The sequence below is a fragment of the Bactrocera oleae genome, chromosome 4, assembly GCF_042242935.1.
Source record: "Bactrocera oleae isolate idBacOlea1 chromosome 4, idBacOlea1, whole genome shotgun sequence".
NCBI lineage: Eukaryota > Metazoa > Arthropoda > Insecta > Diptera > Tephritidae > Bactrocera > Bactrocera oleae.
This window is the reverse complement of record NC_091538.1, coordinates 35,723,852-35,742,875: the sequence shown is the minus strand read 5'-3', so window position 1 is coordinate 35,742,875 and position 19,024 is coordinate 35,723,852. Positions and strand designations below refer to the sequence as shown.

The 19,024-nt window shown below is 33.6% G+C and overlaps 1 protein-coding gene and 1 long non-coding RNA gene across 2 annotated transcripts in view; both read right to left on the bottom strand.

Moving 5' to 3' along the window:
• Hr51 (Hormone receptor 51) overlaps nt 1-18,582 on the bottom strand; it is a 60,381-nt gene extending 41,799 nt beyond the window's left edge. The window contains exon 1 of the mRNA XM_036372795.2: nt 18,167-18,582. Coding sequence (XP_036228688.1) covers nt 18,167-18,212 — 46 coding nt within the window. The 5' untranslated portion in view covers nt 18,213-18,582. The remainder of the gene's footprint in view (nt 1-18,166) is intronic.
• LOC118682872 (uncharacterized) lies at nt 7,795-8,791 on the bottom strand. Its single transcript, XR_004978656.2, has 4 exons — nt 8,496-8,791; nt 8,263-8,415; nt 8,115-8,205; nt 7,795-8,050 (listed from the first exon to the last, which is right to left on the bottom strand). It is a non-coding gene; the product is annotated as an uncharacterized lncRNA (long non-coding RNA).
• Nucleotides 18,583-19,024: the final 442 nt, after the last annotated feature.

Genomic DNA, 19,024 nt, shown 5'->3' with positions numbered 1-19,024 from the left:
GATTATATTGGAGACAGAGAAAAGGACGGGCTAATTGCATTAATTTGGACATTTCTCTGGTATACTTGAGAACATTTTTTCAAGCTATTTTTTAAATATATAACTCAGAACGACAAATTTGACAATAAACTTGTTAGAAAAACGAAATCCATTACATACATCATATATGGAATAAAGTCAGCCGGATGTTCGAAAATTCCGATATTAGTTATATAGGGGGCTGAGCATGTTTTCACCCGATTTTATTAATTTCAGGCACAAAGATACACTGTTTTTAGTAAATTTTCATTGAGATAACTCACATATTGGCTGATATATGCGGCATAAAGGAAGTTTGAAAATCTTAATATTAGGTATACATATGAGGGCTAAGGGAAGTATTGAACCGTTTCAACCAATTTTTGACATTCAAACGTACCATTATCAAGAAAGGATTTGACACAAATTTCACTTTACTTACGTATTGACTGATATTTTCGATAAAAAGTCAACTATAGGCACAAAGGTACACATAATCGATACATATGGGCTTGAACAGTTGGATTTGACCAATTTTTAGTCATAAGCTGTCACGCTTTAAATGCACTATTCGGGTAAAGTTTTATCCCGTTATACCATATAAATTGGTGCTTCATTTGTATACTAGAATATGAAAGAATCAAATGGAATTTAAAAATGTGTTATATGGGAAAAAGCCGTGGTTGTAGCCCGATTTCCTCTATTTTCGCACTGTAACATTGGAATATCTGAAGAAAGTTATACATATATGTACCGAAATCAGTTGAATCCAGCAGGTGCCACAATATATGATTTCACCTAAAATTGGCGTGACACCGCGCGTCGTAGAATTTTGACACCGGTTCCCATAAAGCCCCTCGTGCCATCTCGGATGTAAAATTTAATGTCTCTGACGAGTTTAGTTATTGATTTATCGCACTTTTAGTAGTAACAAAACCGTTATATGGGGAGTAGGCGGAGCTATCATCCGATTTCTCTTATTTTCACACTATCGTAACTAGATTTGAAAGAATTTGTCCCGTGCAAACTTGGGTGAAATAGCTCTTTAGGGTTAGAAGATATTTACATTGAACTTATTAGGTTGTGTGACCACTCCCACTTTTTAAAGATTTTCAAACAACAGGTACCCCTTTTTAATGGAATTCGTTGTGCCAAATTTGAGTTCTGCATCTTAATTTTCGGATTAGATATGGCCCTTTATATGTTTTCAATTAATGGCATTTTATGGGCGTGGCACTGGTTCGATTATGCCTATCTACGAGCTCGTTCATACTTTTTTTGCGATGTGTATCAAGTTTCATCAAGATACCTTATTTTTTACTCAAGTTACAGCTTGCACGGGCAAATGGACGGATAGACAGTCAGTCGGATTTCAACTCGTCTCGTTATCCTGATAATTTAGATATATATAATTCTATATTTATCTCGATTAGTTTTAGGTGATGCAAACAATTTTTAGGTGAACAAAACTATCGGGTGATCCAAGTAGAGGTACTTTTCTCAATAGCCTTTTTTTGATAGATCACGCTTGAATTGTGTCAAGCTGTCATGTAATTTTTATTTAGTATTGTTTGACATATCATCTTGGAAGAACCTACGCCTAAATAACGTTTAAAAATTGTTCAATTTTATTACTAAAATTGTATAAAAAAGAGTATTAAAAACACGATTTTAAAGCACTTCAAACTAAAAAGTAAAAAATAATTCTTAAGGGATTAGGTTTCAAATCGATCCAAGTAAAACTCTAAAATATAGACCTTTTGGAAGTCCCATCCATCAGGTCACTACAGTGCAGTGCTTCGCACTTAAACGCGTTTTTCTCAAAACTCAATTATTTAAGTCGATGGACACAAGTCTCGAAAAGTTATGAAGTGATTTTGTTCAAATTTTGCATATATCTTTGAAAATACATTATCTAGCCATTGAACGAAGAATTTTTTTATTACAACTAATTTTTTTCAGTCAATACGTGGCGAATTTTTAACCAAAAATGTGTGCTTTTGTTCAAGGTATGTCAAAAATTAAAATTTTGATTTTTTTTTTCCTTCGTCTAATAACTAGATTTATCCATGTATTAACCAAATAATTTCGGTTTTTTTGAATATAAGGTGTACCGGTATAAAATGAGAATGGGCGATTTGTTGGTACCCACAATGTGGCAATAGAAATGTTCGTATTTTGAAACAAACCAATCAGACACCCAATTTTCGACTTCTGCGTAGGAATCGAAGTGCTGCTCAATGGGACAGGATGACCTAAAAGTTGGCATCAACTAAACGACTAAAGCTAGGAAGCTGAAAATCAGCATACTGATTCTTTTTACTAAAATATGTATGTGTATCAAATTTCAGTTTGTATTAAAATAATAATATGAAATCGTAAATATTGAGCTTACAACCGAAGTTATTAGACTTTATCAGATTTACCTGCATTTTCAGATTGGTGGCGACTGGTTAAATTTTTCTTTTATTTAATTTCAATAAAAAACTTAAACTATAGAAATAATTTAAATAATATAAAATAGATTATATGACCAAAATAAACAAAATATTTAAAACTAACTCAGGAAGTGTTTTAACTAACTATTGCTACTTTCATCACTATACAAATTTTTATTATATTCACCGTCATCATATGATATTGACTATCATAATCTCCTTCATCGTTATTAGGAATAAGTGGATATATAAATAGTTCCAATACTTCAGTTGGTAACATTTGGTTATAAGTTCTTTTGAATTTTCTCTTTGAACTTATTAGCGGATCAGTAACTCTATTTCTCTCCCCTATTGAAACTTCAGAGGATTCCTTAATAAATTCAACACGAATGGGTACAATTATGAAAACAGCAGAATCAGAAGCTTCAATATCATGAAACGCTTGCTTATATGACCTTAGCCTGAGCTACTATCGAATCCCCACTTTGTGTACATACGCAATTTGTGTAAATCCTTTGGGGGAATAGAATCTATCACATCCCTCTCTGCAATAATCAGACGGCATATTGTGTGGTCCAGTAAGGATTGTATAACTGTACACACAACCGTATTAGTTGCCTTAATGTGTTCTTTCAGAGAATAATATTTCTTTTTTCTTCCTGTATTACTTTATAAAAAGGAAATTTATCCCGAGCAACCAATCTTATTATATTGTACTGATTCCTTCTCAACTTGGCATCTACCATCACAGCCAAAGCATCTTCACCTGACAAAGAAGTACTTTCATAATATTCTGATGAAGTTTTTGAACACATATTCGTACTATTATAATCCGATACCCATAATTTCAAACCAAAACTCAGAACATCAATTAGCGTAGATATCCTTAAATCTTGTGTCTACTCCCACCTCATGTCTCTCCCACGGAACCACTGGATTAAGTATTACTTCATGGGAGAGAAAAGGACATTTAAGTCTCCTCTGCAGTACGGATTGACTGACTTCTAATATGTTGTAAGTATCTCAGTTTTGTCATAATAAGAGCTGACGCTTCGCTGACAGCTTTCCATTTATCAGAGGACTGACACATATGTGCTGTCAAGGTTTTCACCGTTAGACTACCGAGTGCAGATTTTAACTTTTCTCTAATATTTAAAAAACGGGGGCACTGAAAAAATACGTATTCAGAGTCTTCTATGCACTCTGTACAGGTCGGACAAAACGGACTAACAGCATGATGAAATCGGAATAGATACTTTCTAAAGCATCCATGCCCACTCAGTATTTGGGTTAGGTGGAAATTCAGGTCCCCAAGTCGTCTGTCTATCCACGAATGAATGTCCGGAATCAGAAAGCCTATGCACTGCGTTTATTTGTCGAGCATATGATTTTATGTCTAGCGCTTGTATCCATATTGGTTCTGCATATAATACCACCGAACTCATTGCTTTTGCTATTAAAAACCGCCGACTGGAGCGCACGCAGCCTCTATTGGCCATCATCCTCGATAGAGCATTATAAATTTTATTCGTGGTACCAGGTGTTCTTTAAATTTTAATTTGGAGTCTAGTATTACTCCCAGATACTTAATCTGCGGCTGTGAAGTAATCTCGCACTCCCCAATGGTGAGTGACAGCCTTTCTTCTACCTTCCTTGTGCTTATGAGCAAAACTTCCGTTTTCTGCTCGGCCAGCTCTAAGCTCATGGTAGCAAACCATTGGCGTAGACCATTATGCAATCGTTGCACTGCTACCACTATGAGTTCATCCGCATACTTTATTGTTTCCCCGTCGTACATCAAGTTCCATAGTAGGGGGCCTAAGACCGAGCCTTGCGGTACTCCACCCGAGATAGTGTAGCTCTGAGTGCCCTCGTCGGTGTCGAATAACAAAATGCGATTTTTAAAATAGCTCGTTATAATATTTACGAGATATTGGGGAGCGCGTATGTCGTATAGAGCTTTGATTATGTCGTATATAGCTTTGCCTTTTTATACGTATAATTTGCTGTGAGCTTTCTTCAAAGGATCCCTCAGGCCGATCACATTTTCGGCTTGAATTATTTATACTCTCGCAACTTGTTGCTACAGAGTATAATAGGTTTGTTCACCTAACGGTTGTTTGTATCACCTAAAACTAATCGAGTTAGATATAGGGTTATATATATAAATATAATTGATCAGGATGAAGAGACGAGTTCAAATCCGGGTGACTTTCTGTCCGTTCGTCTGTGCAAGATATCTTTATGAAACCTGGTACACATGTTTCTTGGATGGTAAGATGGTTGGTATTGCAGATGGGCGTAATCGGACCCCAGCCACGCCCCCAAAACGTCATTATTCAAAAAGAAATATATTGCTAAGCTCCACAAAAAGATACAAGACTCTTATTTGGTATAGAGGATCACATTAGGGAGGGGCATCTGCAGTTTATTAATGTGCATGTCGCCTATACCACTGAAGCTATAATAACAAAACTCACTGGGAACAAATGTTTTTAGCATCTCTATCGACGGCGTGAAAATGAATAAAAACGGGTGACGACCCCGCCCACTTTCCATATAACGGTACTGTTAAAAACTACTAAAAGCGCGATAAATCAAGCACTAAACAAGCCAGAGACATTAAATTTTATCGCTGGGAAGGTATAAGATGATTTTATAGGAACCACCATATCTTGATATCTGCTTACCCGATTTCTACCAAATTCGGTACATAATATTCTTCTCATATTTCTATGTTATAGTACGAAAATGGGCGAAATCGGATTACAACCACGCCTATTTCCCATATAACAACATTTAAAATTTCCTCTGATTTTTTCACCTTCCACTATGCAAATCAAGCAACAATGATTATCGGCGTAAAACTTTGCGTGAATAATACGTTTAAAGTATGCCACCTTGTGACCAAAAATTATCTAAATTGAACCAAAACGGCTCAATCCCCTAGGTACTGAATATGTGGACCCCAGTGCCTATAGTTGACTTTTTACCGAAAATACCTATCAACAAGAACATGGCGGCAAGATCCACAAAGAAATCTGAAATGAGTATACCATTTGACTATGCGAGAGTATAAAATGTTCGGTTAAATCCGAACTTATCTCTTCCTTACTTGTTCAATTTTAAAAACTTAAACTGTAGGAAAATAAACTTGTTAAGTTAGACTTCCAAAAAACAACGACCTAAATGTGATTATGTGATTACAAATTACAATTACTCACACAGTGTATATAAATTAATCTTTATAAATACCCGATGTTGACGGTTCCATAATTAAAGTTGTTAAACTATACTTAGTGACTGGAAAATATGTATTCAAACTGCGATTAGAAAATACACAAAAATCAAACTGCACTTATTGCGAACATAAACTCTATGTTTGTAAGGCTGTGAAAAGAGAGATGCTGAAAATGGCATTTAAAAACAGTTGGTTTATTGTTACTAGAATATTCATAAGTCCAAAGCAGTAAACGAAAAGTTTTACCGGCTATTTTAAAAAAAAGATTTTTTGCCAACTTTTCTGGTATGCTGCTCCACTGTGCGGCGGGTGGGGTAGCAGCTCCCAGACAAGTATTTTGATGGTATCCTGAACCGATTTTGATTTGCGTGCAGGTGCATTGTCATGTAACAAAACTACTCTGTCTTCTGGCCCATTCTGGTCGTTTTTCGATCAATGCATGTTTCAAATTGATCATTTGTTGTCTGTAGCGATTAGTATTAAAAGTTTCACCTGGTTTTAGAAGCTCATGATATGCCACACCCGTCTGATCCCACCAAACACAGAGCATTGCCGGATCTGTTTTTGCAGTCGATGTTGATGGTTATCCCGGATTAGCCCATGATTTTCTCGGTTTAAGATTTTTAAAATAAATCCATTTTCCATCGCCAGTGATTTCGTGTCTTTGAAGCAAAATTTCACAAGTGTTTTTTCGGTCTTCCATTTGTCTTTCATTCAATTCATGTAGCACCTATTTGCCACACTTCTGAATATTTTCCATAACTTTCAAACGATCTGAAATTGTTTGTTGTGAAACATTTAATATGACTGTCATTTGCTTTTAACTCAAAGTATCATCTTCATCCAATATTGCTTGCAGTTCGCCGTCTTCAAACTTTTTTGGTCTTCCTCGTTCTTCATTTCTCACATCAAAATCATTATCTCTGAATCATTGAAACCATCTTTTGCATGTTGCTTCTGATAGGGACGCGTTGACAAGCATGCGATACGACTCCGCAGCACTTTTCTTCAAATGGAAACAAAAAGTTAATGATTTCTGCAAATCATCACTTTCGGTATAAAATTTGACATTTTCAACACAATGAAAAAATATGATGTTGCTTGTTCAATGACTGTAAGGTTATGGAATATGTTTGACAGCTGTCATGCCAACCAAGCAGAAAAAAGTTAAGGCTCGTTCATAACAAATGTTCCCTACCAACTCATTTGTATCTTAACTCTCAATGAATCAACACTTGAAGAATCGTAATCTGCTGTCCACGGTAAACGCATTTTTTTCAGACATCAAAGACGATGAGGTACCAAAGGCTGAGATTTCGGAATCTTTAAATAACAGTTTCCCAAAATATAGTTTAAATATGTATCTTTGATATTCTGAATTTTTTAAATAAAATATGTGCTCGTATATATTAAAAAAAGTGAAACTGCCCTTTTTTTGAAACTCTAAAACACACCTAACCTCTTTGAACTGACAATAATATTGACCGAAAATACTTGTATTATTGTGAGAAAAGTGTAAGCTTGATATGCAAAACATATGGCACAACTTTCGGTCAGTATTAGTGTCAGTTTATATTAGGAATAATTCTTTACTTTTTAGTTTAAAGTGCTTTAAAGAGTGTTTTGAACAGGGTATATTAAGCTTGCCACAATGTTTGTAACACCCGGAAGGAAACGTCGGATACCCTCAAAAATGTATGAGTTAATTTAACCATGTCCTTCTGTCCGTACGTCCGCATGTAGTAACTCAGTTTTTGAGATATCGAACTGTGAACACTTTGAGATAGTCGTTTGCACACGACCTTTCTCTTCAAGATGCTTCTCATATGTCGCAACCGGCCCGATATCGGACCACTATAGCATATAGCTGCCATACAAACGGAGCGATCAACTGGATGTCCCTCTACTAACAAATTTTTTTATTTGGCGAGATATCTTCAAGAAATTTGGCATGGATTATTATCCAAGGAAACTACTACCACTACTATAGTATTTTCGGAAAGAATGAAAAATAATCTGTTACTGATCACTCTTTTGATATGTGTGATTCTAATTCTTATTCACTGTATCGCGCAACAATAGAAGTAAATATTATATATTCCAAAATATTATACGCTTTTTAATGTTCGATAACTCTCGAAGTCAACGGAAAAAAGAAGATAAGGCAACTCCAATCCGTGATATGTGGACAAAGCTGAATTCAAATCTACCCTAGGTATACAAACTTCAATTTCAATCAAAATTTGAACCTTATTATATACACTGATGAAACAAATAGCACTCGCCTAAAAAGTCAGGATGAAAGAGTAATGCAGCAATCAGCGAATCGGTACCGAGGAAGTGGCAGGAATATCTGTATAAATTATGGAATCTTATCATTGTTGGTCCAATAATAACAAAAAAAAAATAAACCATACATTCCTTGTGTTATGGCAGCAAATATGACAATAGAGCAATATTCATCTGTTATTGGATTTCACGAAAAGGTGACCATGTGTTCTTTTGTACCTAAAAAAATGTCATTGTATTATCGACAATAAATTCAGATGAATCAGTTGATGATACCAGACGAAATCCAGATATGATAAACTACAGTGGCTTTGTTGCCTTAGATATAAGATCGGTTTTGGATATATTTGTGCCCAAGGTTCATGAAACTATCAATAATTTGGTAAGATTTGCTCTCGTTAAATTTAAAATCTTGATTTCCATTTTGCACTACAAAAATCAAAAAACATGAAGCCAAATAACATATTTTAAGTAAACAGAAAGAAAAATGTCGAAAACACGAGTTATACCATATTTCAATAAAACCTTTTATGAGGTTTTCTTTTATAATTTTCCTGGTGACATTAACTTTTTAAGGACTAGCAGTAATCTGCTATCATATGACGATCTCAACAGCCTTGATACCATTTTTCCATCACTTTTATATCCTGGTTGAACCTTTCTCTCTGTTCCTTACTATAATTTCCAAATTTTTCCAAAAATGTATGCAGATGATTACGGAGATAGTCTAATTTGATACTCAAATTTGCTCCTATAGTCTGACAGTTTGTCAGTATATTTTAAATAATTTCTTCATAATTTGGTACTTAATGGTTGCCTAGGAAATTTTTGACTACCAACAAAAAATTTTACACTATTCAATTTCCAGAACAGTCATAAATTTGACAAAATCTGTATCTTTTATTTCTTTACTGTATCAAATATTCCACCTTTCAGCTTTTCCATACTAAGTTCGGAAATTTTCTACAAATGTCACTAAAGCTTTCCGCATAGAGAGCTGATAGTGGAGATCATGTGATGTTTGTATGCGGGGAAAATGCCAGAACCCTAATCATGACTGAAAAAATCAATTTTATTGATAACAAGCCGATAATTCATCAAAAAATAAAATATGCAAACATTTTAAGAGCAAGAGCATATTCAATAGTTTTATGAATAAATTCGTAATCTGCAAAGCATCAAAATATACTAAGATATCTGGAGCAACAAAAAAATTTTATTTTTATAGAGCTGTGTTATTACAAAGTGTATTCAACAAAGTGACATAAGTATTTGACTTACGCTTATTTGACAATAAAATAGTAAAAAATGCATTAATTTGTTTGTATCAATCATCTGTGTTTTTTCTTATCTTAAACAATATGAAGATTTATGTAACATACATATATACATATGATAAATAGATACGTAATAGAAAAAGGGACAATTATAATTATATATGTACTTGTACTTGTACATACGGAGTTACCAGTATCATGCCAAACTATTAGAAACTGTATACAGATGTTTAACCGACTCTTTAAATTATAATAGTTATTATAATTTTTTGATACATTCATTCAAAAGCATAGATCATATAAATCAAAAACTAAATTTCTAATAGTGTATTCATGGTATTCTCAAGTAAGTGTATAAAACATTATTTTGTTTTGTGGGCTAATCAATGGTAAAAACTTAAAATTTTTATTTATCAGAAGATGAGGGTTTCTTACTTGTTTTCTTTAAGAGTGGAAAGTTATGTTAATGAAGATACTGCATCGGGGTTAGTCGTCTTCTTTTAAGGGGAGATTCTTTAATTTCCTCCGCCTTAAAATGTAGCCTACATACATAACATACATATGTATTCTCGATGACAAACTGAGTGGCACACCACTCAATGACAACATACATATCAAATAGGCATAAAGAAAAATAAGCGTAAATAAAAATTAAATGTCATATACTAATTTCATCTTGTTGAATACACTATAAATAATCAATATAACTGGCGTTGATACTATGGATGAAATGGTTCGAAGATACATACATAAGTCGACGATCTAGAGGTGGCCAATGGCATTGATTTTCAACTTGCTAGACATTTCGTCACTGGCATCATATCTAATTTATTATAAAAATAATAAAATAATAGCCAGAAAAACGTCTACCAATGATAAAACAACGCACAGCGTTCCCTCAAGTGAGGCGACATTTTACTACGAATATTGGAATAGTTAGTGTTTTGGGCGATGTAGATAAAACTAGAACGATACAAGTCACAACACCTTGCCATATGTGCATTGCATTACCAATAAAGAGATAACAAAGGACCCGCAAGGGTTGTAATACGCAGGTTGCCTTTATATATTTTGGGATTTGGCAACCATAGTGTTGCAATCTGGCAACTCATAACTTTACCGTAAAGTTTGACATTTATCATGTTATATATACTCAGAAAGTTTTGACATACTAGCGCTATTTGTGTTGTTTACAGTAACTTAAGATATTCATCTCGGTCAAAAAATTTATTTAAATTGCGATATACCTCATTAAATTTTTGGCGAGAAAGCTTTATCAAGGACCAGTGTTTATCGATGGTATAGTGAATTCAATCGAGGTCGTAGATAAATCTAAGACGAATTTCATGACGGTCGTCCGAAATCAGTTATTGTTCCGGAAACTATTGATGTTGCGCTCAAACTGATATTGCAAGATCGTCATAGTGAGATTGAGAAAACTATAGCATACATTCAATATTGCATGAACATTTGATAGTACAAAAAAATTATTCACGTTGGATCCCACACAATTTGTCAATGGCTCAAACAAAGGCTAATGTCGATTAGTCTAGAGAAATTAAAAAAAAAATATGATAGCGATGCTTTAAAACACGTCATCGTGACAGGTGTTGAATCGTGGATTTACGCGTATGAGCCCGAAAGTAAACAGCAGTGATAACCATACCACCAGAACAACGCAGAACATTAAGTCCTGAGTGGTAAACAATCATTTGTTTTCCAGTCGTCAAGAAATCACTTTTCCCCATGGCAATGCGAGCTCTCACACATCGACCGAAACAACTGCATTTTTGAGCACTTAAAACATCGATTTGATGAGTCATCGTATGACTTCTATTTATTTGCGTACGAAATAAATAAACTAAGAGGTCAACGTTTTTCAACACCTGATGTATGTATAGATTTTAATGCAGAATATTTTGAAAAGCAATAAAGCGATTTTCGTTGATTAATATTTTTTTGTTCTCTAATCCCTTCATATAAAAGGCAACCCTCGTAATTGTCAACAGCCAGTTTGTGATGAACATTCAATTAATAACTAATTAACATCATACATTATATAAAAAAGTGTAAAATTTATATTTTTTAAATATAATTTAATTTCATGCATTTATAAAATCATTTTCTATGCCTTTAGTGAAATCGGATGATAACCCTGACCCATATAACGGTTATGTCGAAAACTACTAAAAGTGCGATGGCAACAGGCTTGCCAACGCCCTCGGTGAAATTCCGTATCTCCGGAGCAGCTTGACTACAAGTAATTTCAACCAACCACTTATATAAGAATAGTCTAAATTTCATATGATTCTTTCAATTTACAGTATCCAAATCAAGCACCAATAAAACTTTGTACAAATAGTGACTTCAAGGTATGCCATCTCAAGTTTGAAAATTGTCAAAATCGCAGCATAATTGTTGGTCAACGATTATCGTATATGTGAGTCAGTGTGTGTGTTCGCTTCATAAAATTGCATGGAAATACGTTCCCGAAGATCTTCAGTAATGTCACACGTTAACGCAATCAGTCCTCGTTCTCCTAGCCTAAATAACATACACCGATATAATTATTTCCGACTTTCTAACTGACTTTAAGCCGCTTACGTTGGTCAATATACGTACCTATGTGATATTTCAAAGACAATGTGGTATCGTAGATGGATTAATCGGACTAATTTCACTCTCACAAAATGACACCAATCAAAAACGTGTAAAGTGCCATAACTAAGCCGCATATATGGTAAAACGAATCGCACTAACAGTACTGTGTTATATATTTTTAAATTGCCTAAAAATATGTGCACGAGTATACGTCAGAGATGTAAAAACTTAGTGCAATTAGCCAAAGAATTTTTCTGCCCACAATATATCCCATATTTTACATTAATTTCCGAGTTTTCACTGATAAATGATGATTTTAAATCGTTTAGGTTGGTCAAAATTTGTGACATTTTAATGAAATTAAGTGGACAAGCTTTCTTAAATATTATGTGCTTTAGTGCTGAAGATGTAATGAGTTGGTTTAGACCTTGTTCGTGTATGGATGTAATTGGACCACAGCCACGCCCACAAAACGCCATTAATCGAAAACCTATAAAATGCCCTCCCATATAACGGTTTCGTTAACAACTCCTTAAAACCAATACCTAAATGCGCCAAGAACATTAAATTTTATATCAACAGATATGTAGACTTCTAACAGCCAAACCTTTTTTTTTGGGAAAATAAAATTAATATCAAAAAAGCGATAAGTGATATTTTACAAAAACTCCACCACCCATGTGTGGCTCACACCCTAAATGTATGCGTTGTTGATGCCATAAAGGCTGTTCCTCAGATTTCAGAGCTTATAACGTAATGCAGAGCTATAGTAATATATTTAAATCATAGCTCTCAAGCAGCAGAAAAACTTAAAAGCATGCAAAGGCAAATGGGTGTGGCTGATCCTAAGATGAAGCAATATGTTGCTACTAGATGGAATTGTGGCCTTCTCATGATGGAACGTATATGATTGATAAAAGAACCGCACTCTGCTGTAATAACTTCTTTACCAAATGCACCGAATTTTTTGAATGCATCAGAGTTGAAAATATTATGTAATTCTATCAACGTATTGAAGTCGATAGAGCATATGACAACAGAACTTTCACCGCACAACTATCCAACGATGTCACTGGTTGTTCCAATAATATCCCAGCAAATGAATATTACGGAGGGAGAATTCTTAAAAAGTAGTTTGTTGCAAGTTATTTCGCGACAACTTGGGCAATTAGAGTCAAATAAGATATGTGCCAAATCGACTTTCTTAGACCCCCGGTTTAAAAAGATTGCATTTGGAAATGAAACTAACGCAAGTAACGCTCAAAAATGGTTGCCAGAAGCGGTAACAGCTTTAATACAAAGGAAGTAATAGAATTACCCTCTTGAGACAACTAAAAATCAGCCTCCTCCTTATTATTATTATATATTACGATATACATATGGTATTTATATCTACCTCGTTTAAACATGTTTTCATTACCGAGAACTTCAAAATGCATACACTACTATGTACCAAAGTGTATTCAACAATGTGAAATAAGTATTTGACTTACGCTTTCTTGATAATAGTATAGTAAACAATTCATTTATTTGTTTATATTAAGCCGTCTGTAATTGTGTATTAATAACCCAACGATTACCCTCCTCCCGCCTAACCGACGCAAGCGAATTGCGCGCATACGGGCGAAATTAGCCAAGTCAGAAAAGGCAAGATCTTCAAGTGTTGAGATCTAAAACAGAACAGACTCTAACTTGTCAGAATTTACTTGGTAGCTAGGGTTCCATACAACAGAGCCATATTCCAATATAAGTAGGTCTAACCAAAGTTGTAAAAAGTGATCCAACGTTTAACAAAACTGAGGTCCCCTTTCAATGTCATGGCACAATATAAAGACTAAAATTAAGCTTAGGGTCCATATTAACACCCAAATCAACATAGTTAAAAACTTGCTTTAGACTATGGTGCTGTATTACATAAGGAACGGGGCGCACAGATCTACGGGAAAAACACATCGTCTTACATTTATTGAGATTGAATGGCAAATCATTTCCATCACACCAAGCAACAACATTGTTAAAGTCCCACTTATAATATTTAACAAATAATAATATACGTGTATAAATGTAACATTAGTCACAAATATTAAAACTACTATATTAATGTATGTTAACTATATACCATACATACGTAGTTACCTGTATCCCGCCAAACCATTAGAAACTGTATACGTATCCGACTCTTTAAATTATATTAGTATAGATTATAATTTTTAATATAGTTCATTCAAAAGCATAGATCATATAAATGAATAGTTTTGTTTCTAATAGTGTATTCTCAAGAAAATGTATAAAACATTTCTTTGTCGTTGGGATATTTTTGATGCAACTGTTTATTTTTCAAATTTGTATTCAAATGCTTGATTCGAAAATGTAACCTGCACCTAAAAAACTTTCTTGACATTATCCTCAAGAGCAATATCTTCGCATTTATCAAAAACTATGTCTACCAAATTTCTATCCCTGCAAACGTTGTCGTTGTTCACATTTATTTATTTGAAAAACTATTATACTCTGTGCAACATGTTGCGATAGTATAAAAAATATTTTGTTTCATTTTGAAATTTGTTTACTTTTGAATTTCCAAATTTTAATTTTTTGGATGAAAATTAGGGTTAAATCAATGACAAACAAAAAAAAAATATCAAATAAGCGTTAAGAAAAATTAAATGTCATATACTTATTTCACTTTGATGAATACACTTCGATTAAATCAATTAGCTGTTAACGTCGACTTGAAACTTTTTTTCCTATATTTAACTATTGCTTATTTAATAACCGGTTACTTTTGACAATGTACTTGTGGTGAGTAGTTTAATTTGGAAACAAATAATAAAGGGCTAAGTTCGCCGACTCCCATATAAAAAAAAACTACTAAAAGTGCGACAAGTGTATAAATCAATACGTCATAAGCATTAAATTCCCCATCGTAAGAGAAGAGCTTCATAAAAGCCGGTATCAAAATTGGAAAAAAAGCTGGCCCACCTTTAAGTCAAATCATATATCTCAGGAACTTCTCAACCAATTTTAACCAATTATTTAGCATAACATTATCCAGACATTCCTGTTTCACGCTGTGAAAATGGGCGAAATCCGACTATAGCCATCTCTACTTCCAATATATTATATAACAATTTTAAATTCAATGTCAATTACGTCATCGTAATAAAACTTCGCTTTAGTGCCCAGATACCGAAAATGTGAACACTTTTTACCGAAAATATCTTTCAATATGAAATTCGGAAAGAATATTTTGAGAAAACAGCATACCTTTTTGGCAAAAATGGGGTTAAATACTACCTAAAATAATGGTTTTCAGTTGACTTTGTACATCATATATCGGTCAATATTTAGGTATATGTGAACGTATTAAGTGAACGTATAATATTGGATATACTACAATTTAATGCCCATATACTACATATGATTATGACATTCGTAGTTGCCAGAATGTTCGAATTTAAATATCTACGAAATAAGGGCTGCAGGATTGTGCAGCAAACTCAGTTCTAGTTAGAGTTCTAGCGTGTAATAAAGTAATAGATGTATATGTGAATAAAATATGAGCAATAAAGCGTTTAGTGGTTTGAATTAGAAATAAAGATAAGCGGAAATAAAGTAAACTATTAAATTGGGACCTTTATACCGTTACAATATAAATATTTCGGTTAGGCCGTTGTTACTTGTTATATATAGTATAGATAACTCTATATCAATCACCATTAGTTTAAAGTTATACAAACAACCATTAGGTGAACAAAACTATCTTTTTGCTACATGTTGCAAGAGTATAAAAATATCAATTTATAGACCAATAAACTCTCTAAAAATTGAAAAATGGAAGGATTTTGGAAATGACTTTGGGCTATCTCGGATGAAAATTTTTTGAAAATGTCAATAAACAAGATACTAATTATTATATATTTTAAACTGAATACATAATAAACGATATTGGTTAGAAAATGGCTTACTATAAAGTTAGTCAGAAAACTCTTAACAACTCAACTTGTTATTGTTTCTTTACTTTGTGTTATTAAACACTAATCTTTTCAAAAACTTTTATTTTCACTTTTGCTTAAAGTTGTGAGTAATATTATTTTTAAAATGTTTTATATTCTGATGATGCAATTAAAAAACGACAAATAACTAAAACTTACAAAAGCACCATCTTTTATCGTATGAATATCAACGTTCATTTGTCATAATTACCAACGATAATCAACGAAGCAATAGTATTTTTATACTCTCGAAACCTGTTGCTACAGAGTATAATAGTTTTGTTCACCTAACGGTTGTTTGTATCACCTAAAACTAATCGAGTTAGAAACAGGGTTATGTATATATAAATGATCAGGATGAAGAGACGAGTTGAAATCCGGATGACTGTCTGTCCGTCCGTCCGTCTGTCTGTCCGTCCGTCCGTCCGTGCAAGCTCTACCTTGAGTAAAAATTGAGATATCTTTATGAAACTTGATAAACATGTTTCTTGGTGCCGTGAGACGATTGGTATTGCAGATGGGCGTAATCGGACCACTGCCACGCCCACAAAACGCCATTAATCAAAAACAAATAAATTGCCATAACTAAGCTCAGCAATAAGTTACAAGACTGTTATTTGGTACACAGGATCACATTAGAGAGGGGCATCTGCAGTTAAAAATTTTTTTAAAGTGGGCGTGGTCCCGCCCATAATAGGTTTAATGTGCATATTTCCTAAACCGCTAATGCTATAATAACAAAATTCACTGAAAGCAAATGTTTTTAGAACCTCTACCTACAGTGTGAAAATATTTGAAATCGGGTGGCAATTCCGCCCACTCCCCATATAACGGTACTGTTAAAAAATACTAAAAACGCGGTAAACCAAGCGCTAAACACGCCAAAGACATTAAATTTTATCTCTGGGATGGTATGAGATGACTTTATAGGAACCGCGTTCAATATTAGACAGTGGGCGTGACACCGCCCACTTTTAGGTAAAAACCCATATCATGGGATCTGCTTAACCGATTTCAACCAAATTTGGTGCATAACGTTCTTTTCATATTTTTATGTTATAGTGCGGGCGAAATCGGACTACAACCACGCCTATTTCCCATATAACACCATTTTCAATTCCATCTGATTCTTTCACTTTCCACTATGCATATCAAGCAACAATGATTATATCGGGGTAAAACTTTGCGTAAATAATACGTTTAAGGTATGCCACCTTGTGACCAAAAATTGTCCAAATCGAACCAAAACTGTTCAAGCCCCTAAGTACTAAATATGTTGCCACCAGTGCCTATAGTTGACCTTCTACCGAAAATATCAGTCAATCCACAAAGAAATCTCAAACGAGTATACCATTTGACTTTGCGAGAGTATAAAATGTTCGGTTACATCCGAACTTAGCCCTTCCTTACTTGTTTAGCATTAATTTTTCTACTATTGCCAGAATCATAAAGCCAGTTTATAAACTCAACTGAAGGGACGAAATTCAATATATTAGTCGTATGAGAATAAAGCCACTCAGATGGCTAGACCAAAGTCCGAATCGATTTTACTATTATTATTCGCTGACATATATATATATACAGTATAAAATCATATGAAAAGTCGGAAAGCCGCTTATTGGTTATATATGAATAGTATACGAGTTCCGGAGTAATTCATGAATCCATTTCACCCAATTTTGCTATCAAACCACAGTATGTCGAAGATTATATACGCACTAAATTTTGTTAAAATATCATGCATATTGAGGGTATTTGAGTATATAATATTATATTACAACCAGGGTACATTACTATCAGGAAAAGGTCTCCTTTTAATTTCATAAAAATATCTCTCAGATGGATCGATATTTTTGATAATAAATCCAACCATCGGCACTGAAGTCAAAAAAAATATTTCAAAGGCATGAACCCAATTGTTCCGATGTAGCATTATATGCTGTCAAAACCATTCACAATCATAAATTATGATAAATTCAAAACTGGCGGTGACAGTTTCCCAACTTTTAAGTAAGTACCGAAGAAGAATAAATCTTTAGCATATTGATATTTTCCAATCTATATTTTATTTCATGAATTTTTTATATGTTTTATCTTTTTATGTAATTTTTATAGAAAGGATCGTATGTCTTAAAATGGGCCCACATTCACATCTTAGTTTTATAAATCATTTGTTTTAATCGAGAATATTTAATAATATTTGCAAAAGCTTAAATTGTTATTGGTCTTTGCCATAACCGAACAATTATTATTAAGTAAATTCTACACACACAAATTTGCACATATATATATATTGATATAGCATACCTTGCGGTGCAGTGCATCTTCCGGGAGAATGCTCATTTTTATTCATTTTAACTTCACTGTTTAACTTATTAATATACTTGGTAAAATCAGCGAGGCAGATTTTATGCCCTTAAATTTGTATAGGTATTTATGTATTATATGTAGCTGTTTTTTATTCACTTATATTATAATTATATTAAAGAATTGTTAAATAATATTATTAAACTCCTTCTATTAGCAATGAATTCATTGCAACGTTAACATTAATTGCACAGCTTTCACTTTTCTACGCCGTTAAACTGCTACGGTATCACTATAGGTTATGTGATTTCCTTTGGTCAATTGTATTTCGATGTTTAGGACCAGAATCATGAGTAATATCACTATACAAAATCGCAATGGTTACAATTTCACGATGTTCGCTCTTCGGCTTTCTGTTTGAGATTTATCATAATACCATGACAGAAGCAGAAAGGACATGTGTCTGCAACCCCGAAAAACCGTAACACGCAATCACCAGTAATACAGCAGGAATTATATATACGCTATTGCCACCACCTTCGCCAACACGGACATCCAAAAGGGGGCTGAGCATCACTCGTTTTGTTGGTATTAGTGCCCATTTTTAATGTATGAATATGTACATGCCCTTCAACGAGGCATCATAATCACAATATATACTAGATTTCTACGCAAATATCCTGTTGAAATTGAACTAATCAGAAAAGAATCAGCTTTATACCAATTAAAGTGAATTCGTTTATTAGTATTTACTTTATTAGTTTCTCCGATTTAAAGGAGCTATATTCAGGTTCCAAATTGGTTCCCTGAATTAAGTTTTATACATTTTATAATATTTATGAATTTATTTGGAAAATG